This window comes from Pan paniscus, chromosome 3, assembly GCF_029289425.2.
Source record: "Pan paniscus chromosome 3, NHGRI_mPanPan1-v2.0_pri, whole genome shotgun sequence".
Lineage (NCBI taxonomy): Eukaryota > Metazoa > Chordata > Mammalia > Primates > Hominidae > Pan > Pan paniscus.
The window spans coordinates 107,775,526-107,802,388 of NC_073252.2; the positions used below are offsets into that span (position 1 = coordinate 107,775,526).

The 26,863-nt window shown below is 41.9% G+C and overlaps 2 protein-coding genes across 9 annotated transcripts in view; one reads left to right on the forward strand and one right to left on the reverse strand.

Moving 5' to 3' along the window:
- Nucleotides 1-5,804, forward strand: part of MCUB (mitochondrial calcium uniporter dominant negative subunit beta) — a 129,270-nt gene extending 123,466 nt beyond the window's left edge. For 2 of the 5 annotated variants that reach the window (XM_003830014.5, XM_034958998.3), the window contains 3 exons: nucleotides 1,590-1,793; nucleotides 2,398-2,514; nucleotides 4,676-5,804. In XM_003830014.5, the coding sequence (XP_003830062.2) occupies nucleotides 1,590-1,793; nucleotides 2,398-2,514; nucleotides 4,676-4,753 (399 nt within the window). In that variant the 3' untranslated portion in view covers nucleotides 4,754-5,804. Of the gene's footprint in view, nucleotides 1-1,589; nucleotides 1,794-2,397; nucleotides 2,515-3,883 lie in introns of all 5 variants that reach the window. The other 3 variants (XM_063603864.1, XM_055111709.2, XM_063603865.1) reach the window with 3 other exon arrangements.
- On the reverse strand, nucleotides 5,794-23,264 carry CASP6 (caspase 6). 4 transcript variants are annotated; one of them, XM_003830015.5, is made up of 7 exons: nucleotides 20,540-23,264; nucleotides 15,467-15,509; nucleotides 14,789-14,935; nucleotides 13,580-13,656; nucleotides 11,688-11,863; nucleotides 8,029-8,188; nucleotides 5,794-6,731 (listed from the first exon to the last, which is right to left on the reverse strand). In XM_003830015.5, exons 1-7 carry the CDS (start codon nucleotides 20,577-20,579, stop codon nucleotides 6,493-6,495), a joined length of 882 nt encoding a protein of 293 aa, XP_003830063.3. In that variant the 5' UTR covers nucleotides 20,580-23,264; the 3' UTR covers nucleotides 5,794-6,492. The 4 variants fall into 4 exon arrangements, with proteins under 4 accessions (XP_003830063.3, XP_008953627.3, XP_034814890.2 ...); XM_008955379.6 differs by lacking the exon at nucleotides 20,540-23,264 and adding an exon at nucleotides 19,884-20,521; XM_034958999.3 differs by lacking the exon at nucleotides 20,540-23,264 and adding an exon at nucleotides 17,139-19,868.
- Nucleotides 23,265-26,863: the final 3,599 nt, after the last annotated feature.

The window sequence follows — 26,863 nt, forward strand, 5'->3', positions numbered from 1 at the left end:
ACGCCTCACAAAAAACCTGTAAGTTCAGTGCTTTTATCTTCCTCATTTTTCAGATGAGGAAACTGAGCAACAGAGCTATATCGCTAATACATGGTAGAGCCTGGACTTGAGCTCATGTGGAATGTGTTCAGAGCTGCCATCTTAAACTCTATGCCATGCCTCCTCTCCAGAGATCAGTCATAATGTCTCTGTAAATAAGTATAATATGAGCAGGGCAGCACTAGCTGGAGTCCTACCTCCCTTTCCTTTCTAGAGAATAGGCCCAGAGCCCCTGCTGTGCCTAACAGAATTGCAGCTGGAAGGTTGGTAATGGCTAGCATCTAAAGTTAATCAATGGTGTGGAAAAAATAACTTTGATTTGGGGGGATAGTTGGGGAAATTGGTTTGTTTCAAGGGAAAGAATTGCATTCTTTAGACTTATAATCCCATTTGTGGTTTTTATTTAAATGGGAAGGTATATGTGTATCTTTGAATATGAATGGAAAGTTTCTGGAGATGTAAGGAAGTTTTAATAGTGATTACCTCTAAGGGTATTTGGAGGATGGCAGAGAGAGGGACTTGTTTGGTTTTTTTTATCGTTTACCATTTTAGTTTTTTCTTTACTTGTAATATATTTACTTGGATTAAAATTTTAAAATCTAAAGTTTTCCTCCCACCCTGTCCTCCACACAGTTACTATATTCTCCACACTTACGAATCATTTCAGATTTCCTTTATCTGTGTACAAACAAATACATTCTTATTTTGTTCTCTTTCTCAGAAAAGGAAGCACACTATTATGCACTATTCTCATCTTTTTTCAGTGTATTATAGAAATCTCTCCTTATTGGCACAGAGCTTCATTACAGTTGTGTAATATCTTGATGGGCATATGGATTCTTTTTGGACTTCAGCTATTAAGAATGAATCTGTAATGGGTTTTGTGTATGCAGGTATATATTTAGAATGAATTCCTAGAAGTAGAATTGCTGAGTCAAATAGGCCTCTAATTTTAGTTGGGTTTCAGAGGATGACTTCTGAGTTTTCAATTGTATACTTTACTATTCATTTTTCCAAAGGCAGTTATTACCTTTATAGTTTTAAAGAGATTTATTAGTGAGCTGATTTGAAATGAGCATTTATTCATTCATGTATGTTTCATAAATTGTTTTTCCATATGTCTGACCTCTTCAAAGTAATGCAGATGTGCATTTGTTCAAGAGTTCCTCTTTTCTTTTTTTTTTTTTTGACACAGAGTCTTGCACTGTCGCCCAGGCTGGAGTGCAGTGGAGCGATCTTGGCTCACTGCAAGCTCCACCTCCTGGGTTCACGCCATTCTTCTGCCTCAGCCTCCCGAGTATCTGGGACTACAGGCGCCTGCCACCATGCCCGGCTACTTTTTTGTATTTTTAGTAGAGACGGGGTTTCACCATGTTAACCAGGATGGTCTCGATCTCCTGACCTCGTGATCCGCCCACCTCGGCCTCCCAGAGTGCTGAGATTACAGGCGTGAGCCACCGCGCCCGGCAAGAGTTCCTTTTCATCTTGCTTTTTGTCCCTTTAGTTGGTGTATTTGTAAACAGAATTAACAGTTTTTCATTCCCCCTCAGGTGAAAGCTGGAATAGAAGCTCATTCGGAAGCCAAAACCAGTGGACTCCTGTGGGCCGGATTGGCACTGCTGTCCATTCAGGGTGGGGCACTGGCCTGGCTCACGTGGTGGGTGTACTCCTGGGATATCATGGAGCCAGTTACATACTTCATCACATTTGCAAATTCTATGGTCTTTTTTGCATACTTTATAGTCACTCGACAGGTGAGTAGTTTGTTAGGAAAATGGTAAGTTAGAACATCTTTGCAAAGAATGTCTTATCTAAGCAATGAGCAAAAAAACCTTTTTATTTACTGAATTACTGCCATCTGGTTTTTATGAGCTGGTAAATTTTTTATTGTTTTTCACAAGACTGAATGAAGACTCACAACACAGAGAAATTATATATAACTTCTTTGGAGAAGTAATTAGTGTAACACACAAATTCCTCCATTGGGATAAATATGTGTTCTCTGTGCCCTCATTTATAAAAAAAACTGAATTTGCATTGCAAAACATTCAGTAACATCAGCTTTGCCTCATGGTTATTTAATATGCCAAAAATCTCCCTTTTCTTATTTCTTCCTTCTTCTTTCCCATTATGTGTAATTTCTCTTCCCAGCTTGCCTGTTTTTGAAAGGAGCAGCAGATCTTAAATGAGACTAAATGTTTTGTGTTGGCTTATGCTTACTCTCATGGCCATTGCAAATATTTCACTCATTCATCTGCCTTCTTTTGCCTTGGTGTTGCTGAGTCAAGTATCTTTCTTGCAGAGGCATTATGTTCATTCAAAACATGTTGTTTTCTTCTCTCTCTCTTTTTTTTTAAGGATTATACTTACTCAGCTGTTAAGAGTAGGCAATTTCTTCAGTTCTTCCACAAGAAATCAAAGCAACAGCATTTTGATGTGCAGCAATACAACAAGTTAAAAGAAGACCTTGCTAAGGTATACTACAAATACATCTTATAGCTGGTTTGTTTGGGAGCCAGAACTTAGTATCAGGGAAGTATAACTGGTGGCTCATCCTCACAAATTAAATCTTGGTCCTAGATTTCTGTGTGTTGTGGGATTGTTCATTGAAATGGTTGACATATTTCATGTTAATTTCATATCCCACAGTTTTACTCTTCTGTACATGAAGATAGCTTTAAATATGTGTGTTAAAATTTCTTAAATGACTTGAGATAGTAAAATAAAAGTTTTCACTGGAAATCCATTTCTAAGCAAATAATAAAAAATAGAATTTTAGGAAGGTGAACACTGTGATAAGGAACTTAAGGCATTTATAAGTTTCTTTTCCCTAAAGATAGAAGAATCATTATAGTATTCCTCCCTTCATCTTTTTCCCTTCTGAAAGGCACTTACTCAGGTATACACTGCTAGAAAGTGAAGGAACCATGGTACGAACACAAGTTTGATTTCGGAGTCTATATTCTTAAGTACTTTTTCACAGTCTGCTTGTTAGCCAGTTATCTCTGGCCTCCCAATTTACTCATTAACTTTGTTCAGATGGTGACTTCTCAGCACATCACTGGATTTTTCATTTTTATCAGTAATTTCATAACAAAAAAGTTTGGTAAAAATATCCTCCATTGCTCAATGCATGCTTGTTTAGTAGCTGGTAATCAAACCTTTTGTTATGTGTACTTTGTAAATTACTCATCCCTAGAATTTAAAACAGAATCACTCAAATTTTGTAGTCCAAAAATTGAAGGATGTTTTAATTTAATTTTTTTTTTGAGACAGATTCTTGCTGTTGCCCAGACTAGAGTGTAGTGGTGCAATCTCAGTTCACTGCAACCTCCGCCTCCTGGGTTCAAGTGATTCTTGTGCCTCAGCCTCCTGAGTTAGCTGTGATTATAGGTGCCCGCCACCACACCTGGCTACTTTTTGTATTTTTAGTAGAGACAGAGTTCCACTATGTTGTCCAGGCTGGTCTCAAACTCCTAACCTCAAGTGATCCACCTGCCTTGGCCTCCCAAAGTGTTAGGATTACAGGTGTGAGCCACCATGTCCAGCCAAGCCTTTTTAAATAATGTATTTTATTTCATATAGTCATTCTATAGGAAAAATATAATGCTTTTAAAAAAAATTTGTGGATTCCCTTATATTTGAATAATCCTATCTGAGAAGGCTAAGGAATGTTCTTTCAGCTAGTTTACAAGACAGTGCATTTGAGATTTAGAAGGTAAGCCCAGTGTGATCCCAGTGATTTGGGAGGCTGAGGTGGGAGGATCTCTTGAGTCCAGAAATTGGAGACCAGTCTAGTCAACATAGTGAGACCTCATCTCTACAAAATTTGTTTTTAAATTAGCTGGACATGGTGGCACATGCTTGTAGCCCTACCTACTTGGGAAACTGAAGCAGGAAGATCCCTTGAACCCAAGAGTTCAACGCTGCAGTGAACTATGATTACACCACTGTACTCCAGCCTGGGCAACAGAGCAAGACCCCATCTGTAAAATAAAAAAATTTAAATATAACACCTTGTTAATTATGTTTAAGGTAATAAAGTGGAGATAAAAAGATAAAAGTGGTAGGTTAAGGGTTTTTTTTTTTAAGAATGTTAACTGGAAAACCATTATAAAGGGTATAAACTGTATTTTTTTTTTAAGGCATAAGGATGAATTAGTAAACTTAAACTCATCTTTTAAAAAGATCCACATATAAAATTGAAATATTTATATCCCGTCACTTTGGGAAGCCAAGGTGGGCAAATCACTTGAGTCCAGGAGTTCAAGACCAGCCAGAGCAACATGGCAAAACTCCATCTCTACAAAAAATACCAAAAAATATTAGGTGGGCATGGTGGTGGGCACCTGTGGTCCTAGCTACTTGGGAGGCTGAGGCAGGAGAATGACTTGCACCAGGGAGGCAGAGGTTGCAGTGGGCTGAGATGGTACCACTGCACTCCTGCCTGGGTGACAGAATGAAACCCCATCTCAAGAAAAAAAAAAAAAAAGAAATATTTTAGCCATTTGCCACTAATAGTTTAAACATTTTATTGCTGTAAGGAGATGCTAAGTTTATAGAATTCCTCTCAAGCAGTAATGTTGGTATGTTTCTCTTCTTTCTGATCACATGCTTTTTCTTTTTCCCATGACAGGCTAAAGAATCCCTGAAACAGGCGCGTCATTCTCTCTATTTGCAAATGCAAGTAGAAGAACTCAATGAAAAGAATTAATCTTAAGAGTTTTAAATGTCATCAGATTTTCCATTACGTATTGATTTTGCAACTTAGGATGTTTTTGAGTCCCATGGTTCATTTTGATTGTTTAATCTTTGTTATTAAATTCTTGTAAAACAGAAGTATTGTTTGAAGTTCTCAACTGAGATTTTTACTTTTTGGATTTTTATGACTTGCTAATGTTAGAAAGGGCTTGTATGCGTCTATCAAAGCAACAGTGGCTGCTGTTAGCTAAAAATCCTTGTCAGCTTGTCCCACGTTTATTCTCCATGTGGAGGTGAAAGGGTCTGTGCTTGGCATTCACTTTCATTCTTAGACTTAATTTGGAATCATCCTTTTAAAAAAATCAGAGACCAGGTCTTGCCAAATCAAACTCCTGGGCTCAAGCAACCCTCCTGCCTCAACCTCCCACGAAATCATCTTGTCATTAACTTCTTTTTTTAATATGCAGTAGTTGGGAGTAAGGTCTTTTTATCATTTATCAAAAAGGCATAAATGTTCCACCAACCATAAAGTATAGTTGGTACTTTTTGAACTTCAACTGAAACAGTGTATATAAACGATTGCTTTTGAACCTGCAAATCACAAGTTTCAGGTATCGAAGCCAAAACAGTTAACTTTCTTCAGCCTCTGGCAGATTATTAACAAAACAGTATTATTCAGATTCTATATCATATTAATGAGAATTGAACCTTGAAAGTAACATCTGTTATTCTATTAATGTGATTGTGTGTGAATGGGTCTGATGACTGTTGGACTGTTTGTAGGAACTTAACATGGAAGATGCTGACAGAATCAGATTTTGCAGGTGTTCAACCTATAGTGGCTAAGAATTATCATGTTTTCTATTTTCATCCTCAGAATGCCATACAACAATTCTGGAATGCTGATTTTTTTTAAAGTAGGAATTAAAGTCATACACAAAATGTGGTAATTCATATGTAGATGAAATATTAAACATTTAAATGACCGAGTAAAAAACATCTATCAATTACACAAATGAACAAGAATGTGAGTTAGAAAAATGTAATAAAATATGAATTTCAAATATTTTATTAAGGGATGATTTAATTAATTCCTGGATTTCAAAAACCTTTAAAAACATCAAACTAAACTTTTATTAAAAAGTGACAAAATACAAGTTAAATCAGCTAGATTTTTGTGTAACCCTGCAGTTTATTAAAAAATAATACAAATGCATGTAAATTTTTATTTATCTAATTTCCTGAGGATTTTGTTTCTCCATATCAAACCCTTTCACCATGGCCAACATGAACTTTTTTTTTTTTAAGGCAGTTCTCTGCTAGGCATTAAACTTTAAAACATTTGAATCATTGGACCATAATGCTTCACCCTAACGATATTTATATAAAAGGAAGAGAAAGACATTTTCTTTTTTTTGAGACGGAGTTTCACTCGTTGCCCAGGCTGGAGTGCAATGGTGCAATCTCGGCTCACCGCAGCCTCCACCTCCTGGGTTCAAGTGATTCTCCTGCCTCAGCCTTCCAAGTAGCTGGGATTGCAGGCATGCACCACCATGCCTAGCTAAATTTTTTTTTGTATTTTTAGTAGAGACGGGGCTTCTCCATGTTGGTCAGGCTGGTCTCGAACTCCCGACCTCAGGTGATCTGCCCACCTTGGACTCCCAAAGTGCTGGGATTACAGGTGTGAGTAACCACGCCCGGCTGAGAAAGACATTTTCAATACAGAGTGTAAAATTAGATAGCCTCTATTAATTAATTAGATTTTGGAAAGAAATGCAGCTTTTTAGTTAGCATTGAGGCAAAACAGGGAACCTGCTTCTTTCCAATTGCACTTGGGTCTTTGCAAAAGTCCACTCGGCGCTGAGAAACTTTCCTGTTCACCAGTGTGAGGAGTTCTGTGAACTCTAAGGAGGAACCATATTTTCCCAACATCTCACACAAATCTTGAATGTACCATGAGCCGTTCACAGTTTCCCGGTGAGAATAATATCCTAAAAAAGTGAGAAGGAAAATGTTGCTGCAGTTTTCTGGCTTTCAATTACTGTATGTATTCTTTTTAGTTACAGAAGTATAAGTTCTTAAAAATCCTTAGAAGAGTCTTAAGATGTGTCCATGATATAAATGGCTTTTAAATTTTTTTGACTCTTTTCAAATGGGAAAAGAGATTAATTCTATATAGTTTTATATACACGGGGTTAATTCTGTATAATTTCTTCCATTTCCTAAAAAATTCCCAAGATAAACAATGATTGAGACATGAGATTACTAAAAAGAAGTCAAAATTATTTACTACAAAAGCAAAGAACCATTATCAAAATATTTTTCAGTTGGGCATGGTGGCTCATGCCTATAATCCCAGCACTTTGGGAGGCTGAGGCAGGCAGATCACTTGAGGTCAGGAGTTCGAGACCAGCCTGGCCAACATGGTGAAACCCCCCATCTCTACTAAAACTACAAAAATTAGCTGGGCGTGGTGGCAGGCACCTGTATTCCCAGCTACTCGGGAGGCTGAGGTAGGAGAATCACTTGAACCCAGGAGGCAGAGGTTGCAGTGAGCTGACATTGGACCACTGCACTCCAGCCTGGGCAACAGAGTGAGACTATAAAAAAAAAAAAAAAATACACACACACACACACACACACACACACGCCTGGGCAACAGAGTGAGACTATAAAAAAAAAATACACACACACGCACGCATGCAATGGCTCATACCTGTAATCCCAGCACTTTGGGAGGCCAAGGCTGGAGGATTGTTTGAGACCAGCCTGGGCAACATAGCAAGACCCAATCTCTACAGAAAAATTAAAAAGTTAGCCAAGCATGGTGGTGCATGCCTATAGTCCCAGCTACAGGGGGGCTGAGGTGGGAGGATTGCTTGAGCCTGAGAAATTGAGGCTGCAGTGAGCCATGATCATGCCATTGCACTTCAGCCTCAGTGACAGAGTTGAGACCTTGTCTCAAAAAAAAAAAATTAAAGCTTTCCATGACAATTACCACAATGGCACTACCACCCTCAGTAACTGATGGTAGGCTGCTAATACTAATATAATTAATTAGACTGTTGCTTTACTCAACATAACTCTCAGGAATGATTTTTCTGTAAGGTACTTTACACTTTCATTTATCACTCTGTGCCATGTGGTCAAAGAAATTCTAAGTCTGTGAGCTTCAGGATGGAATCACCATGTCCCAACCGAAAGATCTGACCCAAACCAATCAAAGGTGAAACTTACAGGACCTTAGCCAAGAGAGGCAATTATATGTTTGTTTTAAACACCACACACCTTCTGCAACAGAGTAACACATGAGGAAGTCAGCTCCAGCAGGCAGCGTGTAAACGGAGGCTGCATCCACCTCAGTTATGTTGGCGTCCAACTTCTCTGTCTGATTATCTACTACATCCAAAGGAATGACTGGCACATCGTGCTGGTTTCCCCGACATGCCTACAGGACAAGACAAGGAGGAAAAACCCACCTCTTTGCCTACTGTTTCCTTCCCAGTGCTTAATGTGTGCAGTGAATGTGTAAGCCAGTACCCCTTCATACAACAGAAACCACATTCTGAGCAGTTCAGAAGCAATACATTCAGGTTTGGAGGGCACAAAAGCCAACAAAGTTGTTTCCTTACTTAGGTTTTCTTTTAGTTAATGTTTTAAGAAAAAATTGGCATCCCCAAGTATACATCAAATTATGTTGGTAGAAGGGTATACTGTAGAGGAAAAAGCTTGTGGTTTTAAAATTTCTTACGGATTAACCACACCCAGAAAGCTATAGTATTGACCTAAGTGTTTCTATTTAGGCAGGCAGTGTATTTCCAGATTGACTTTTGCTTGCCTGGCTGCTGCTATAAATTGTTAGGAGTTAAAATGACATCCAGCCTGACCTGAGGAGATACCTACTAATGCACCATCTTCCTTGTGTGCCCATTAAAAAGTGAGGTCTCAAATTTTTACCCACTAATTCTGACTCACTCAGAATTTACATTAAATTTAGACTCATAATTAACATTAAATTCTGACTCACTCAGAGGCTAACATTAAACTCTTCTCATAAGTGACTTTTACAAGCTGAATTGTGTTCCCCAAAAATTCATATGTTGAAGTCCTAGCCCCAATACCTCAACTCTGACTGTATTGGAAGACAGGGCCTTTAGAGGTGATTAAGGAAAATGAGGTCATACGGGTGAACCCAAATCCAACATGACTAGTGTCTTCATAAGAAGAAATTGGGACACAGACATGCACAGAAGAAAGACCATATGAAGCCACAGGGACAAGATGGCCACCTACAAGCCAAAAAGGGAGGCCTCAGAAGAAACCAATCCTCCCCACACCTTCATCTGAGACTTCCAGCTCCAGGACTGTGACGATAAATTCCTGCTGTTTAAACCACACAGTCTGTGGTACTTTGTTATGGTCACCCTATACACGAATACAGCCAGCCAATAAGATTCTGTTGTAGCATTATAAATGCATCAATCAGTTCTGAAATGGTTAAAGAATTATGAGCATCAAAAGAAAGTCCTGAATGATTTCAAATCATAAAATAAATAGAAAATCCCTACTATCCCGTTTTTATAGGCAGATTTTAATCTTCGTATCAGCAGGCTTATTTTCAGGCCTTTTTTCTACTGTCCTTCCTAAATATAACATAGAACACCTTTAACCTAATGACATCACCTGCCCAGTCAATTGCAATAAGAGTAAGAGCGAGCCTTTACTGAGGGCGTGCTGTATGCCAGGCACTGTTCTAAGTGGTTTTCATTCATTAAGTCAGTCAGGTGATTTTGCCCACACAACCACCCCATGAGGCAGGTGCTCTTTTTACCAAGAATCTAAGGCATAGAGAGAGAAAGTAACTTGGCAAACGATTTCATTTGTGGCTTTCTTCCCACAGTAGCTCATTAGTTATTTCCAATTCTCTTGTGTTTGACAGTGTTGGCCACTCCCCTTTTCACAAAACAATCATGTCATTATTTGTTTCTTGTTTTTCTCCTGGTGTCCATCCTCCTCAGTATCTTCCCTCTTCAGCCCATTCCTCATGGGTGTCCCTCGGTTTTGTTTTATGCTCCTTTTTCAGGCTGTATTCAACACGAGTAAACTCATCTAATCCCATGGCTTCCACGACCACCTCCTGATTTATTTCTCCAGCCGAGGCCACCTGTCTTAGGTTCTACACCTGTATGACCAATTCCATGTCCCACAGACATTCCAATGCAGTTGTCCAAACCAGAAACGAGGCAGTCATCCTTCACTTACAGCCACTTCCTCACCCCAAAACAAGGCTTTATGGTAGGATGCGAAATGCAGTTTCATGTTTGATATGGTTTGAATGTTTGTCCCCTCCAAATCTCATGTTAAAATGTGGTTCCCAGCGTGGGAGGTGAGGCCTGGTGGAAGGTGACTGGATCATCGGGGAGGATCTCTCATGAATGGTTTAGCATCATCGCCTTGGTGTAAGTGAGCTCTCACTCAGTTCACATGAAATCTGGTTACTTAAGAGAGTCTGGGACCTCTCCCTTGGCACTCTCTTGCTCCCACTCCCAACAAGTCATATGCTGGCTCTCTGTCACCTTCCACCATAATTGTAAGCTTCCTAAGGCCTCACCAGAAGCAGATGCCAGCACCATGCTTCCTGTACAGCCTGCAGAACTGTAGGCCAATCAAATCTCTCTTCCTTATAAATTACCCAGTCTCAGGTATTTCTTTATAGCAATGCAAGAATAGACTAACATAATGTTATTTCATGTCCTCCATGCCATTCATGGAAATACAGAATTGTGACACTGGCATGTCAGGTTTCTCTTTTGTAGTTCAAAATCTTTGGCCGGGCACAGTGGCTCACGCCTGTAATCCCAACACTTTGGGAGGCCAAGGCGGGCAGATCACCTGAGGTCAGGAGTTCAAGACCACCCTAGCCAACATGGTGAAACCCCATCTCTATGAAAATACAAAAATTAGCCAGCCATGATGGCAGGTGCCTGTAATCCCAGCTACTCGGGAGGCTGAAGTGGGAGAATAATTGAACCCGGGGGCGGAGGTTGCAGTGAGCCGAGATTGCACCATTGCACTCCAGCCTGGGGGACAGAGCAAGACTCTGTCTCAAAAAAAAAAAAAAAAAATCCTTAATGATGTGCCAAGTAATATTCATGCAAAAAAAAATTTTTTTTTTTTTTTAGACAGAGTCTCGCTCTGACGCCCAGGCTGGAGTGCAGTGGTATGCTCTCGGCTCACTACAGCCTCTGCCTCCCAGGTTCAAGCAATTCTCGTGCCTCAGCTTCCCGAATGGCTGGGATTACAGGCACCTGCCACCATGCCCGGCTAATTTTTGTATTTTTAGTAGAGACAGGGTTTCACCATGTTTGCCAGGCTGGTCTTGAACTCCTCAGGTGATCTGCCTGCCTCGGCCTCTCAAAGTGCTGGGATTACAGGTGTGAGCCATCACACCTGTAAAAAATACTTTTATCCCTAAAACCAATTTGGCAGCGGGGAAACAATCTTGGTTTAAGGGGCAATGTGAAAGGGATGAGACAGGATAGGACTAGAAGGCTTTATTTTTCCATTCTTTCCACTGGTTTATATGCTCTCCACCTCCCAAAGAAGCAAACCTAGTCTGATGAGGTTGCCTTGTGCGGCAGTCTTCAATCAGCAGGTACGCTTTCCAATGGCTCTCCTTGGTATCAGGCTCGGACAGGGAGTAGCACATTGGTTACTTTGTGAGTCACTTCAAATCTCAATCCAAATGCTGTTATTTTGTAATATAGACAATGAGAGTGTCAAAGAATTATTACTAACAGCTCAAAGTGCAACGATGATTGGCCAGAATTCAAAAAGGGCCTGTCCAATTACTGGAGAAAGTTACTTTCAAAACTGGCTTTTAGACCTTTATCACATGTTCAGAATGACAGACTTTATAATTAAGATGATAATGTACTCAGTCTTACCTGAATGATAAATATCTTGGGTTTTCCAACCAGGCTGTGACACTTGTCTCCTTTGAACAAGCCAGTTAATGTCTGAATTTCTATTTTAGCATCATATGCATAAATGTGATTGCCTTCGCCATGGCTCAGGAAGACACACACAAAGCAATCGGCATCTGCGTGGCTAACAGTTGACGCTATAAAGGACCCAAAAGAGAATATAGAAATGAAAATATGATGCTTGTTATCTACACATAAAAATTCAGTTTATTAACACCAGAATAAAGTTACATCCACATGATTGGGGAGGAGGAAAATTTGTGGTTTTGTCTTTTTTGTTTTTTTGAGACAGAGTTTCATTCTTGGTGCCCAGGCTGGAGTGCAGTGGCACGATCTTGGCTCACTGCAACCTCCACCTCCCGGGTTCAAGCGATTCTCCTGCCTCAGCCTCCCAAGTAGCTGGGATTACAGATTCGAAACCATATCCAGCTAATTTTTGTATTTTTAGTAGAGACGGGGTTTTGCCATGTAGCCAGGCTAGTCTCGAACTCCTGACCTCAGGTGATCCACCTCTCCTCGGCCTCCCAAAGTGCTGGGATTACAGGCATGAGCCACCATGCCCGGCCTACTCTTTAATAAGTGTAAAATATCTGTGATGAAACAACTTAATTTAGTCTTTAATCAAACAATATACTGTACTGTATCTTATTTTTTAAAAAATCCAAATTTATTAAAGTTCAGAGTAATAGAGTTTGACCAAATTTCATTAGCCTTTCTAAAACACAGAATGATGTGGAAAACATGAAGGGATTATGATAGGGAATCTCACTTAAGATCCAAGTTATTTTGGCAATAAACTAAAAATTTCCTTGTATCAGCAGAGACCTTAGAGCAGAGTGGAAAGACCCAGAAACTGCTGCTCAACAGCTCCCCACGCATTGCTGCACTTTCACTATAGGAATACAGCACTTAGGGCCAGGCGCAGTGGCTCACGCCTGGAATCCCAGCATTTTGGGAGGCCGAGGCAGGTGGATCACTTGAGGCCAGAGTTCAAGACCAGCCTGGCCAACATGGTGAAACCCCATCTCTACTAAAAATACAAAAATTAGCTGGGCATGGGGGCGAGCTACTTGGGAAGCTGAGACAGGAGAATTGCTTGAACCCAGGAGGTGGAGGCTGCAGTGAGCTGAGATCACGCCACTGCACTCCAGCCTGGGGGGGACAGCGAGACTCCATCTCAAAAAAAAAAAAAAACAAAAAGATTATAGCACTTAGAGCTTCCAAAAGAGTACTCAAAGCCAGGTGCGGTGACATGAGACTGATGTCCTCCAAAGCTTCTGAGCAAAGTAGAAAAGCTGGTAAAAGCAGCCAAAGTTAGAATGATGTGCAGTTTAAAGAAGAGCTCTGAAGAAAGTTTAAAGTAATTATGCAAATATAATGGTTGGCATGCAGTGATGATTATAATATAGGTTGTTATAATTAGAATACCTACCCCATATTGACGCTGTGAGAATTAAAGGAGGTAATGTATGTAAACCAACACTATTTGGAAACCAGTGAGAAAACGAGGCATGAAAGGAGTCAATGAGAAAATGAGCCTGTTGACTGCCCAGCACCTGTAGTACTTGCATTTTAGGCTTTTACTGCCAATTGAAGGGGTCATTTCATTCATTTCTACAATAGACTGTAACTAGTGGTATGCTAAATATAAACTTTAGAGGCATAATTATTTGCAAGGGTCTCTAACTGTGCTGGGTAATGGAAACACAGCAGCATACCCAAAACCTGTAACCTGTGCTAAATTAATACTTTTTTTGTCACACAAGTAATTACTTATACCTGTCTTTACAGATAGGATAAAGGACTCGGTTTCATTAGAGGAAGATGAACTATATGATAGCAAAACTACCTACCCTCATGAATTTTGAGCAGTAGTTCTTCTGCTTTAAGATCATTAAAGCATTTCACTTCAAATCCTAGATCTGAAAACCTAGTGATATATTAAATGAAATGTTAGCCTATAAACTTTTCAAAGTTGTCAAATACCCTTACTTTGGAAGAATCTATACACATTTTAATGACACATAAATTTGCTTTCTTTAGGAGAAAAGAAATGAAATATAACAATGGTGGTTTTCCCTTCATTCACCATGGTCGGAAAGGATTTAATCATAATGACAGCCGATTCAATTTAGAGTGTTGTTGTCTACTATGCAAATGTTAGTACAAATGCAAAAGCCTGTCAACATTTAATAGAACAGAGTAAGGAAAATAACTCAGGCAAGTTTTTTGTTTTGTTTTGTTTTTTTTGAGACAGAGGCTCTCTGTCGCCCAGGCTGGAGTGCAGTGGCTCAATCTTGGCTCACTGCAAGCTCCGCCTCCTGGGTTCAAGCCATTCTCCTGCCTCAGCCTCCCGAGTAGCTGGGACTACAGGCGCCCGCCACCACGCCCGGCTAATTTTTTGTATTTTTTAGGAGAGACAGGGTTTCACCATGTTAGCCAGGATGGTCTCGATCTCCTGACCTCATGATCCGCCTGCCTCAGCCTCCCAAAGTGCTGGGATTACAGGAGTGAGCCACCATGCCCGGCCAACTCAGGCAAGTTCTTAAGGGAGGCTGCATCAAAGCAAGGCCCATCCTCCAACACTCTTGATCTGTTGTTACCTCATTAGTGTTGACAAGTTATGATAAGTAACTTTTTTTCCCTACATCTAGAAGTCTGGAATTTTTTTAATTTTTTTTAACTTTTCTTTTGGAAACATGGAAAAAAATTATTTTATTTTTTATTTTAGAGACAAGGTCTCACTCTGTTGCCCAGCCTGGAGTGCAGTGGCATGATCACAGCTCCGTGCAGCCTTGAACTCCTGGGATCAAGCAATCCTCCCCCTTCAGCCTCCAGAGTAGCTGGGACTACCGCCACCATGCCCAGCTAATTGATTTTTATTTTTTGTAGAGACCAGGTCTCACTCTGTTGCCCAGACTTGTCTCAAACTCCTTGCCTTAAGTGATCCTCCCACCTTGGCTTCCCAAAGTGCTGGGATTACCAGCATGAATCACCACACCTGGCCAAAAGTAATTTTATCACTTAACTGCCTCATCTTGATAGGTAGATAAATCTACTACCTGCGGGTAAGATTGTCTCTATCTGCACAGGTGCCCCGCCTTTCTGGCAGTGTTAAGTGCCAAAAGAACCTCTCATGATTGAAGATTAAAGCAATTCCTCTCCTCCTGTGGTCCATTTTGTACTTTTCTGCCGGATCAAACATTTCTCTGTTAATGAAAAGTTGAAAAACAATCACTTCAAGTCACATTAAATAATAAGCCCCTCCAAGTTCTAGGTCAACATGTAGATAGAGATCTGAGCTTCCTCCTTGCCAGGCTGATGTTCCACTGGTGTGCTCCAGGAAAGGCCATGCTAATAAGGAAAGTCCTGAAATATCTCTCTGCCAATTGGTAAAGAGCAGCCATGTGCCATCCTGACACATCCCTAACCCACTGCCTTCATGTCTTTCCCCTGGCCCCCAGGATCCAGCAACCAAGAATAACCACGAGGCTCAGAACCAAGCTCTAGCTCTAGGCTCATGCCATGCCAATTAATATGCATTCTGAACATCACTCCAGGTCCCTCGACAACCAGGGGCAGCACGACCTGCCTATCTACAAATGAGCTCCCCAAAGGCTAAAACTTGGCCTACTCAGTTTTACTTCCTAGCTCCCAGGACCCATTCTTGCTTTGATTTCTGTAGGCTGATCATGACCATCAAAGGAAGAGGCCTTTATTAGAAAAGAGCACAGCTTTACCTTTTATAGAAGACATCTGTTTCTGTCATGTTTTCTTCCCCACCTATCAAAAAAAGTTGATTTTTGTTAATTATTTTTGACTTATGGTAGTAAAATATAGTAGGAACTCCCATCCCCCTTCTGACTCCCAAACTGTAAGACCCTTCTGTTTTGGTTAGCTTAAAAGCCAAAGTATGTGAAGAAAAGGAAATGAAGGGAAACTGCTTACTAATAAACAAACTATAAATTAACAGCTCTATGCTTTCTCACCCCCAACTCGACCTGCAAAATAACAATCTTATAAACAGAAATGGAGAAAATATTACACAAATGCGTTCACTGCAAAATATGCCTAGAGTAACAGTTCTGTGATTACGGAGTTGAAATATGAAGTTGCTTTGTTATGCAGAAAATGTTTTTGCACGTTTTCTGAAACAAAGAATTAAGTCCTACTGGAAAACTGAAATATAGTTTGTGGTTAATGCTGGATTAGCAGTGGTGTAGGCCTGGAAGAGGTAGAAGTTTGGGTGGAGGAAGGGCAGGGCAAGGGCAAAGACTTGGACCTTGGATCTCCTGCATGACACATCTGCATTTCCAACCCTGTAAGGGGAGCCCTCTGCTCTCCATTCTCAACTGGACTCCCTGCTCCCTGGACAGCCTTCCACTGAATTCCTCTCTACTCTCTAGAGCAGTGCTATGTCATGGAAGTGTCTGTGATGGTGGAATTGTTCCGTATTTGCACTGTCTCATAAGGTAGCCACTGGGCACATGTGTCTACTGAGCATTTAAATGCAGCTAATGCAACTGAGGAACTCGATTTTATTTTCAATTTAAATTAATTGGCCAGTGGCTTCTACACTGGACAGTGCAAAAAGTGTGGCATCTTCTACAATAAAGGCCCCATCCACTCATGCATCTGTTTTTACCTGATAGCTCAACAGCTTAGAGGGGAGACAGCAATGAATAAACCGAAATATTAGCAGTATAGCAAGATGCACCCTTCAGTTGAGGAAGAATGACCCTAAAGCACGGACTCTTACCCATCATCTCCTAGCCAAAAGGGTTGGTTCCCCTCTCCTTAGAGATCTCCCCATTACTAGCCCCCATCACCTGATTGATCTAACCTCACTTCTCCTCAAAAAAAAATACAAGGTGGGGAATTCAGTTCAAGTCCCTTTTAGCCTATTCCTCCTGGAACTGCCCCAAGCAATGAAACCCAACTAAGACCCCACACTAAGGCATCCTCTGTCCCTACGCCCTAAGTCAGTTTTGCTCAACCTTGGGCATCAGAATTCCTGGTGTGCATGTTAAAATGCAGATTCCTGGATCCTAACTGAGGCAGAATCAGAATCTTGGAGGAAGGAGGTGACAGCTGCATTTTTCACAAAGTGATTTTTACACTAAGGTGTGAGAGCCAAAAGCAACCTCTCCAACTGGTCCTCCCCGCTGCATGGCAGATAAGAAAGCTGTTTAGTCCGACCTTTGCCCTAGGTGAGCACAGTAACCAGGTACTTCCTACTCCACACACTGCTCTATGAAGACAGCACAGGGATTTCACTCTTCCCATTTTCAAAAGCTGTCGGGATCTACTGCCTTTTGATAACCTCACCTGCTTATCTTTTAACCAGTTAGAGTATAAAGAAACAATAACTTCAAGAAAATTAAATCCATATGTCACAACCATCCTCCTCACCTGCCAAAATTCTGCACAACTTGGAAAGCACTCAGTGTCTCAGTGTCTTCCTCGGTGGCAGCAGGCCAGCGGCTCACCTCCTGTGGCTTCTGCTCCGTACTGACTGCTGAGCCGAAGGCGGCTCACAACCTAACTCATGGAAGCTGTGCCAAATGGCTGCTCAGCAAACTAACTCATATCCCTCAGGGTGAAAACACTGGAGATGTATTCTTGCTTGGGTCTTTAAAACTCTTGTTTCTCATATTCCCAAAGAATTAGCTTCCCAGTTGTTAGCTGACACATTAAAATTAATAACTTAAGATGTGAGTTTGGGTTGTCTCAAATATGCCCTCACATTAGTCAAGACCTACAGGTTTAGGAATGGCTAACTAGTATTAAGTAGCTGCTCAAGAAAATCTGTTTAAAATGACATTCTGGCCGGGCATAGTGGCAAGCCTATAGTCCCGGTTACTTGGAAGGCCAAGGCAGGAGGATCTCTTGAGCCCAAGAGTTCTAGGATATAGTGTGCTATGACTGCCCCTGTGAATAGCCACCATACTCCAGCCTGGGTAACAGAGCTAGACCCCATCTCTTAATACATTCAGTTTCAAAGTTAACAGATTTGGCAACCTCAGTGAGGGATTTTTTTTTTTAAGTTTTTTTGTTGTTGTTGTTGTTTGTTAATGCTACGGATGTAGAAAAAAACCTAGGCTCTGGACATCCCAGTTCTGATGCTGGCCAGCTGTAACTTACCTTCACTCTCACAAAGTGCACCCTGAATCCTGCAGTACCAGTTAATGACCAGGTCCAGTGGCCACTCTAGCAAACACTGAATCAGAACAAAAAGCTATGGAGACAGATGCCAGGACCTAAGTTCCAATACTTTTCTGGAGTTGATAAACTTTACCCACAGATTGCAGAGAAAATAACACATCATGACCACCTTGAGCTGTGTATCCCAAGCAGACAAGCTTTCCAGAAGGGGGCACTTAAGTATCATTATGCCGCATTAATATTTATTTTTTATTACTATTTTTTTGGGATGGAGTCTTGCTCTGTCGCCCAGGCTGGAGTGCAGTGGCGTGATCTCAGCTCACCACAACCTCTGCCTCCGGGTCCAAGCGATTCTCCCGCCTCAGCCTCCTGAGTAGCTGGGATTACAGGCATGCGCCACCACACCCAGCTAATTTTTTTTTTGTATTTTCAGTAGAGACGGGGTTTTGCTATGTTGTCCTGGCTGGTCTTGAACCCCTGGCCTCAAGTGATCCACCTGCCTCAGCCTCCTGGAAGTGCTGGGATTACAAGCATAAGCCACCGCACCCGGCCTGCATTAACATTTAAAAACCTGGATAAAGTAAGAAATAGCTTTATTGATATGGAGAAAATAAATTTTAATGAAGGAGCTACCCTCTGTAACAGATATAGAAATTCCTTTTCATCTGGAATCTACTTATCAAAAATGTGCCCTTCTTTAAACCTGATTCTTGACCTCTTTTCACTTTTTTTTTTGAGACAGAGCCTCCCTCTGTCGTCCAGGCTGCAGTGCAGTGGCACAATCTTGGCTCACTGCAACCTCTGCCTCCCGGTTTCAAGCGATTCTCCTGCCTCAGTCTCCCCAGTAGCTGGGACTACAGGCGCCCACCACTGTGTCTGGCCCTCTTTTCACTTCTCTTCCTTTGCAGGATAATGTAACTGCCACCTCCTTGTTCCTTAAATCAGCTTAGGTTTTACAAAACTAATCATTCCTTTTTTCACCTCACTCTAATTTGATAGTCCCTCCAGATAATCCTGCCAGCTACCATTTGTTGATGGCCTGGCGCCTTAGATACCTTATCTCACAGCTCCACAGCTCAGGAACAGGGACAGAGAAAGTGGGCCAGGCGTGCCAAGGTCGGCAAAGTGGAGTTGGGATTGAAAGCCAGCCCACCTAGAGTCCAAAGTCTCTGTAGGCCCATCCCCACGCAGCCCCTCCCACCCGAGACCGGCTACCTTTCTAAACTTTGTTCAACTTCCCAAACGACTTCGGTCATTCTACTGTCATCGTCTTCATTCACTGCACTCTCTATGAAAATCTACCCATCGGCTCCATCAACAATGTATTTAATAACCCTATGTAGAGTAACCTCCATCAGGCCTAGAACATGCACTGGGGAGTGCGGTGGAGAAAGAAGAGGAAGGGAGCAGGTGAGTGAAGGAAAGCCCCGGCTTCCCGCCCCTAGAGACTGCAACTGGACCCTGCACTGTGCCTCCAGGACAAGGCTACCTATCTACTTCCTCTACGACCATGTGACTTTTACAGCTTGCCTCTGGAGCACCACTTCCTTTGTACAGCAAAATATAAAAAGTTCTTAAACAAAGGCACTCTAACCAACTGCAGGCGTTTCTTTCTTTCTTTTTTTTTTCTTCTTGATTCGAAGTCTCACTCTGTCGCCGAGGTTGGAGTGCAGTGGGGCGATCTCGGCTCACTGCAACCTCCACCTCCCGGGTTCAAACGATTCTCCTGTCTCAGCCTCCCCAGTAGCTTGCGCCCACGCCTGGCTAATTTTTTTGTATTTTTAGTAGAGACGGGGTTTCACCGTGTTAGTTAGGCTGGTCCAGAACTCCCGACCTCTGGTGATCCGCCCGCCTCGGCCCCCCAAAGTGTTGGGATTACAGGCGTGAGCCACCACGGCCGGCCAACTGCAGGCGTTTCGACCTTTTTGTTTGTTTTACTCTGGCCAGGCTTGAAGTTTCTAAACTTTACCAGTAATAAGTGACAGAACGTACGCTCTTAACAGTTGATTACTTTGCAGAATAAAGTTATTGTGGTTTTGGCTCAAACCGACAGACAGCAGCAGGTTTCCTGGATGAAGAAGAGAGAGACCGGTGTGTGCTGGCCGCCAGGAACTGGCCGCCTCCAGCTGAAGCCCGGGCGGACCCAGGGTCTTGGCCCGGGCACCCCGCGGGCCTGTTATGTTTTTATTATGATTCGGCGGAACAACCCCTCCTTTTCACTTTTCGAAGTGAGCAAACAAAAGATCCAACCCCCAAAAGTCAACATTTCAAACGGCCAGGTGTGGGGAAACGCCAGGCCCGCGTGGGGACAGCCTTTTAAGGTTTAAACAGCCGGGACGCCCCGAAAGCGCTCATCGCCCCAGAGGACAAAGGCGGCAGGGGCACGCCCCGGCGCCGGCGCCGCTACTCGGGACCGCCAGGAGGCGGCAGCCAGGTCCCCGAGTGTTTCTTAGACTGAAGCGCGAAGCCGTCCCCACCCGCCCTGAGCGCTTCAATCCAAGAGTGCAACTTCTCCAGGCCGCCCTGCAAAGCCGAAGGAACCCGCGGCCCCGCTCCGGTCCGCGCGCCCGGTCAGCTAACCCGCGTTTCCCCTCCAGCCGGAGCAAGACGCAGACCCGCTCGGTGCCCAGTCGATGCCCCCTGCCTACCTGCCGGGTGCCCCCTGCGGAGCCCCGAGGCCGAGCTCATTGCAGCCAAGCGCGCAGCCAGACTCCCCAACCTCCGCTTCTTGAAGCCACAGGCTCCCGGGCCCGGCCCCGCCCTCGGCCCTTCCTCGGCGGCCCCGCCCCCTGCCCCCGAGCGTGGGGCCAGTTGGTTCTGATTGCGCGCCGCCCGGGCTCCCGTGGATCGGGCTGGTCCTTCCCAGAGTTAAAGCTCCTCCCAGTCGCTCCGGAGCCGGCGGGGGCCAAGAGCGCGGGGGCAGGGAGAGGTACGCGGTCTTCGCCTCCAGGCCCGCTGGGACTAACCGTGCCCTGGGGACATGCCAGTTGCCACCCGGGGTGACACACAGACCGCCTAGCCCGAGGCAATTTCACATCACTTGTGTGAGCTCGGCCTCATTTAATCCCAGCTGCCCCAAACATTTGCTCTTCCTTACTTTCTAGAGGTACAGGTATAGATTGTTTTATACCGCTTAGCAGATACTGCCTGTATTTCAACATTGGCTCGCTTTGTGTCTCTGTGTCACATTTTGGTACTCTCGCAATATTTCAAAATTTTTCATTGTTATTATGTCTGCTATTGTGATCTGTGATCAGTAATCTTTAATATTATTGCAATTGTTTTGGGGCACCATGAACCGCGCTCATAAAGGAAGGGGAAATTAATCCATAAGCCCTGTATGTGTTTGGACTGTTCCACCGAACTTTCCCTTCTCTCTCCCCCTCCTGGGGTCTCCCTATTCCTGGAAACACAATTTTGAAATTAGGCCAACTAATAATCCTACAAAGGCCTCTAAGTGTCCAAATGAAAGGAAGAGTCTGTCACTTTAAATCAAAAGCAAACATGATTAAGTTAGTGAGGAAGTAATGTTGGTAGGCAGAAAGCTAGGCTTCTTGCTCCAGTTAGCCAAGTTGTGAGTGCAAAGGAGAAAAGCCAAGTCATGAATGCAAAGGAAAAAATTTTGAAGGAAATTAAAAATGCTACTCCAGTAAACACACAAAAGACAATAAAGCTAAACAGCCTTATTGCTGATATGGAGAAAGTTCTAGTTGGTCTGGATAGAAGATAAAAACAGCCACAACATTCCCTTAAGCCAAAGCCTAATCCAGAGCAAGGCCCTAACTCTTCAATTCTATGGAGGCTGAGAGAGGTGAGGGAATTGCAAAAGAAAAGCTGGAAGCTAGCAGAGAGGATGGTTCCTGAGGTTTAAGGAAAGAAGCTATCTTCATGACATAAAAGTGCAAGGTGAAGCAGCAGGTGCTAACGTAGAAGCTGCATCAGGTTATCCAGATCTAGCTAAAATCATTGATAAAGGCAGCTACACTAAACAACAATCTTTTGTTTTTGAGACAGTCTTGCTCTGTCACCAAGGCTGGAGTACAGTGGTGCGATCTTGTGCAACCTCCGCCTCCTGGGTTCAAACGATTCTCCTGCCTCAGCCTCCCAAGTAACTGGGATTACAGGATGTGCCACCATGTCCAGGTTAATTTTATATTTTTAGTAGAGACAGAGTTTCACCATGTTTGGCCAGGCTGGTCTTGAACTCCTGACCTTGAGCAATCTGCCCGCCTCGGTGTCCCAAAGTGCTGGGATTACAGGTGTGAGCCACCGTGCCCAGCCAAAACAACAGATCTTAAATGTATATGAAACGGCCTTCTATTGGAAGAAGATTCCATCTAAGACTTTCATAGCTAGAGAGAAGTCAATGCCTGTCTTCAAAGCTTCAAAGAACAGGCTGATGCTCTTGTTAGGGGCTAATACAACTGATGACTTTAAAGCCAACATTCCTTTACCGTTCTGAAAATCTTAGTGCCCTTAACAATTATGCTAAATATGATCTATAAATGGACCAACAAAGCCTAGTTAATGACAGCACATCTATTTACAGCATGGCTTACAGAATATTTAAAGCCCACTGTTGAGCTCTAGTGCTCAGAAAAAAGGTTCCTTTCAAAATATTACTCCTCATTGACAATACACCTGGTCATCCAAGAGTTCTGATAGAGATGTACAGAGACTGATGGTGTTATCATGCTTGCTAACACAACATCCATTCTGAAGCCCAGGGATCAAGGAGAAATTTTGACTTTCAAGTCTTATTTACAAAATACATTTCATAAAGCTATAGCTGTCATCGTGATTCCTCTGATAGTTCTGAGCAAAGTAAATTGAAAATCTTCTGGAAAGGATTCATCATTCGAGATGCCATTAAGAACATTTGTGATTCATGGGAGGTCAAAATATCCACTTATGGTATGTAACTAGAGACTAGAGGGGGAAAAAAAGAAAAACGAAAAATTAGAAGTACATGTATCAGCCACAGTGGCTCATGCCTGTAAACCCAGCACTTTGGGAGGCCAAGGTGGGAGGATTGCTTGAGGCCAGGAGTTTTGAGACCAGCCTAGGCAACAAAAAATCCAGGAGTTACCTCCAGTTTACTTTGGCCCAAGTCTCGTATACAAAGAGCATTTAAAATAAGTTACTGCAAGTCCTACAAAGTAACTCGCACTGGGGAAATTTTGAGACAGTTTAGCTGTTGTTGCCCAGGCTGGAGTGCAATGGCATGATCTCAGCTCACCGCAACCTCTGCCGCCCGGGTTCAAGCGATTCTCCTGCCTAGGCAACAATGCAAGACCCTGTCTCTACAAATTTTTTTTAAATTAGCCAAGAGTGGTGGCACATGCCTGTATTCCCAGCAACTCAGGACACTAAGATGGCAGGATTGTTTGAGCCCAAGTTTGAGGCTGCAGTCAGCTGATTGTGCCACTGCACTCCAGTCTGGGTGACAGACACTCTTTAAAATATATATATATATATATATATAAATTTAAATATATATATAAATATATATCTAATACATATATAAATATTTAAAAATTATATATATTTCAATTGGCACACTGGGTGGTATTTTACAGGCAGGATTACGGGCATGAGCCACGGCACCCGGCTTCTCCTGGATTTTTCAAATCTGGCTTTCATAGGTAGAGCTAATTCAGGGACAGAATCATGCAGAAATTCACAGAACGATGAGGGTCTCTAGATTATGGTGTTTCCTGGGGACAGCATGTTGTCCTACCCCAAAAATAGCAGCCAAACAGTGTGCCAACAAGGTGCCATGGGGTGCTCAATGTTGGATTTAACTTAGCTCCTCCTTGGGTGGTTGGCTATTGTAAAAAATTTACTTTGACAATGCTTTCAGATTTGATGAAACGGTGGCTTTATCTTTTGTAATTCCTCTGGACCCTGTAATTTTAAAAGTAAGCAACCTTAGAGTGGGAAAAAAATTAAAATGTGTTAAGGCACCACTTCTAATATATTAAAATAAGTATAATGAATACTTAAGAAATAAGTATAAGGAACTCATCTCATACTCTTATTTGGGAGATAAAAAATCTAATTTGGTAACTTCTACATGTGCCTGTGGTTCAAGTCTTGATGTCATTAGAGTACGAAATCAAAGAAGGGTTTTTACTCAAACCATTTACTGTTCATTGTATGCATAAAATATTTCAGAAATCACTGTCTTAGTAACTTATCCTGCAACAAAGACATGGAATATCCATATTTCCCTTGTATGGTGGTTGTGATGACTGGGTTAAGTGACTGTGAAGGACTCAGAATACTGCCTGCCATGTGAAGAGCTCAATGAATATTGGTTATTACCATCTTCTTGTACTCGTTGGAAACAGGAGTGGCATTTTTTGGTTTCCTCATTACCTACCCCAGTTGCCTTGCATGTGGCTCAATATTTAGCCATTGACTACAATTCAGGGTTTTCACATTTACACTCTGGCTTTTATCCAGTCTGAATGAGTTATCTGACCACCAGAACTTCCAGTCCTTTGGCCTCACTTTCAGGGTCTCTGAGTCCTGAAAACATTCCCTCGACAAGAGTGGAACTCCAGTTGGCTGACGTTCTACTTATCTGAAAAGAGCAGATGGAAGGAATTTGTCATTTTTTCTCCATAAGTATCTTATTATCTCAACGTTACTACTATAGTCTACGTGGTTAAGTATTTTAAAACAATATTTTGTCTACCTTTTTTCCCCCTTATTCACCACTGATCAGGATTTTGTCTAAAAACATAAATACAGAGCATTTTCTTGGGTACTTATTTCAGAATTACAAATGTATAATTTTAGCCTCTTAAAGCAACAGCTAGCCACAGTAAAATGGCTGAGTGCCTGGGACTGGGAAACAGGCTGCCCAGGTTCTACTCACGGCTTCTCCATTTTATTTGCTGTTAGATATGTGACAGGTAATGCAACTTAACCTCTCATAGCTTCAAACTCTTTGTTGTAAAATGAGGTCCAAATCTATTCCAGAGTTTTTGAGACAATAAATGGCAAACTCCTATGAAAGTACTGAACCCACAGCAAGCTTTCAGTACATTAGTTATTTTCAGCACTGAAGATTACCTAAACTACTTCCCAAGCTGTGGTCTGTGAACCAGCAGTATCATCATCTGAGAACTTGTTAGAAATGCAGATTCTCCTGTCTACCCCAGACCTACTTAATCAGAAACTCTGGGGGTGGGGTCCAGCAGTGTGTTTTGACAAGCCCGCCAGTGAGTCTCACGCATGCTCATGTTTGAGAACCACCAACATAGACTGGAATCCTACCAAGCGCTCTCTTCCCTCTCAAAGAAAAATATTCCCACAGCAAATCCATTAAAATTCAGATACACTAAGTTAACTGATAGGATGACTTGATTCTTCCTATATCTGAATAGTTTTCCATAAAAGTGACTTATTGAAACTGGTTTGCCCTCATATCTCAATCGTGTCTTCATTACAGCTTCTCTGTGCTCAATGTCTCCTTTATGAAATAAACAGCCATCTCTGTCCCTGGAAGAAATGTGTCAAAAGATTTTAAGGAGATAGGCATTATTCGAAGGCAATATATTATTTTAAAATATAAATAAAAGTGGAACTTATTGAAACTGAAGGTCTTGGCTTGTCACCTATCATAGGAATGAAATATAGGGAATAAAGTTAAGTTCAGAGATAATTCTACAACTTAAAAATTTTGGTCACTGATTTTGGTGTTTAATATTTTTTCTTACAGAATTCATAGAAATATTAATTTCTATGATGATTCTGATTGCTATACTTAAAACTTGAAAGCCAACAGAGAAATGTTTGTCAAGTTGTCAACAAGGAGATTTTTGAAGGATGTTATGGAAACTGAATAAGTAAGCCTGAGGCAAAAAGTCTAACATCATTGTGACATATATAAAAGATGACACTAGTGATCCCTTTACAGTTTTATTAATAATTATTATTTTTCATATACCGGTTGCACTGATTCATTTTTGCTCTTTTATTTTTTAGGCAGATGGCTGGTTTTTGTAGGATTAAGCAGTGAGGAAAAACAGCAAACTAAAAATGCTACTTCAAATATAGCAACAGTCACTACATAAGGCTTAAATCAATATATTGCAAGTAATTTCTATGAATTTTGAACAATACAATGTAGTGTATGTGGAAAGATCTTGCCTAATAAGTTTCATTCTACTCCTCAAAGTTACTGAAGTCAGTCAACTATTAATAACAGAATTGTTTTTATAGAAAGATTCCATCTTCTCTACTGTTAGATGTTATGTCTTGTACTAGGATAAAATAATGAGCATTGTGCATCGCACCTTCTGATAATCTCATACTTCTATAAATACTGAGAGAAATAATCACTCTTTTAAATTTAGAGAGAGTTGGTTTTAGGCTAACAATTTTTTTTCTTCTTTCCAAGGCAGAGTCTTATTCTGACACCTATGCTGGAGTGCAGCAGTGCAATCTCAGCTCACTGCAACCTCTGCTTCCCAGGTTCAACCAATTCTTGTGCCTTCACTTCCCGAGTGGCTGGGATTACAGGCATGTGCCACCACGCCCAACTAATTTTTGTATTTTTAGTAGAGACAGGGTTTTGCCATGTTGGCCAAGCTGGTCTCGAACTTCTGACTTCGAGTGATCTGTCCGCCTTGGCCTCCCACAGTGCTGAGATTACAGGCCTGAACCACCATGCCCAGCCTCTAACAACTAATTTTAATAAGTATTACTGGACTAGTCTACAGGTTCACTGAAAGAAAGGCTACCTGTGAGGATGTGTTTAATTAGCTTTTGCCCTTATATCTCAATTCTGTCTTCATTACAGCTCTGTGCTCAGTTTCTCCATCTATGAAATAAATACGGCCATATCTGTCCCTGGAAGAACTATGTCAAAAGATTTTAAAGAGACAGGCATCATTTGAAGGCAGTATTATTTTAAAGTATCAATATTACATTTCTTGCAAAGAGCTGCTGAAAGTTAG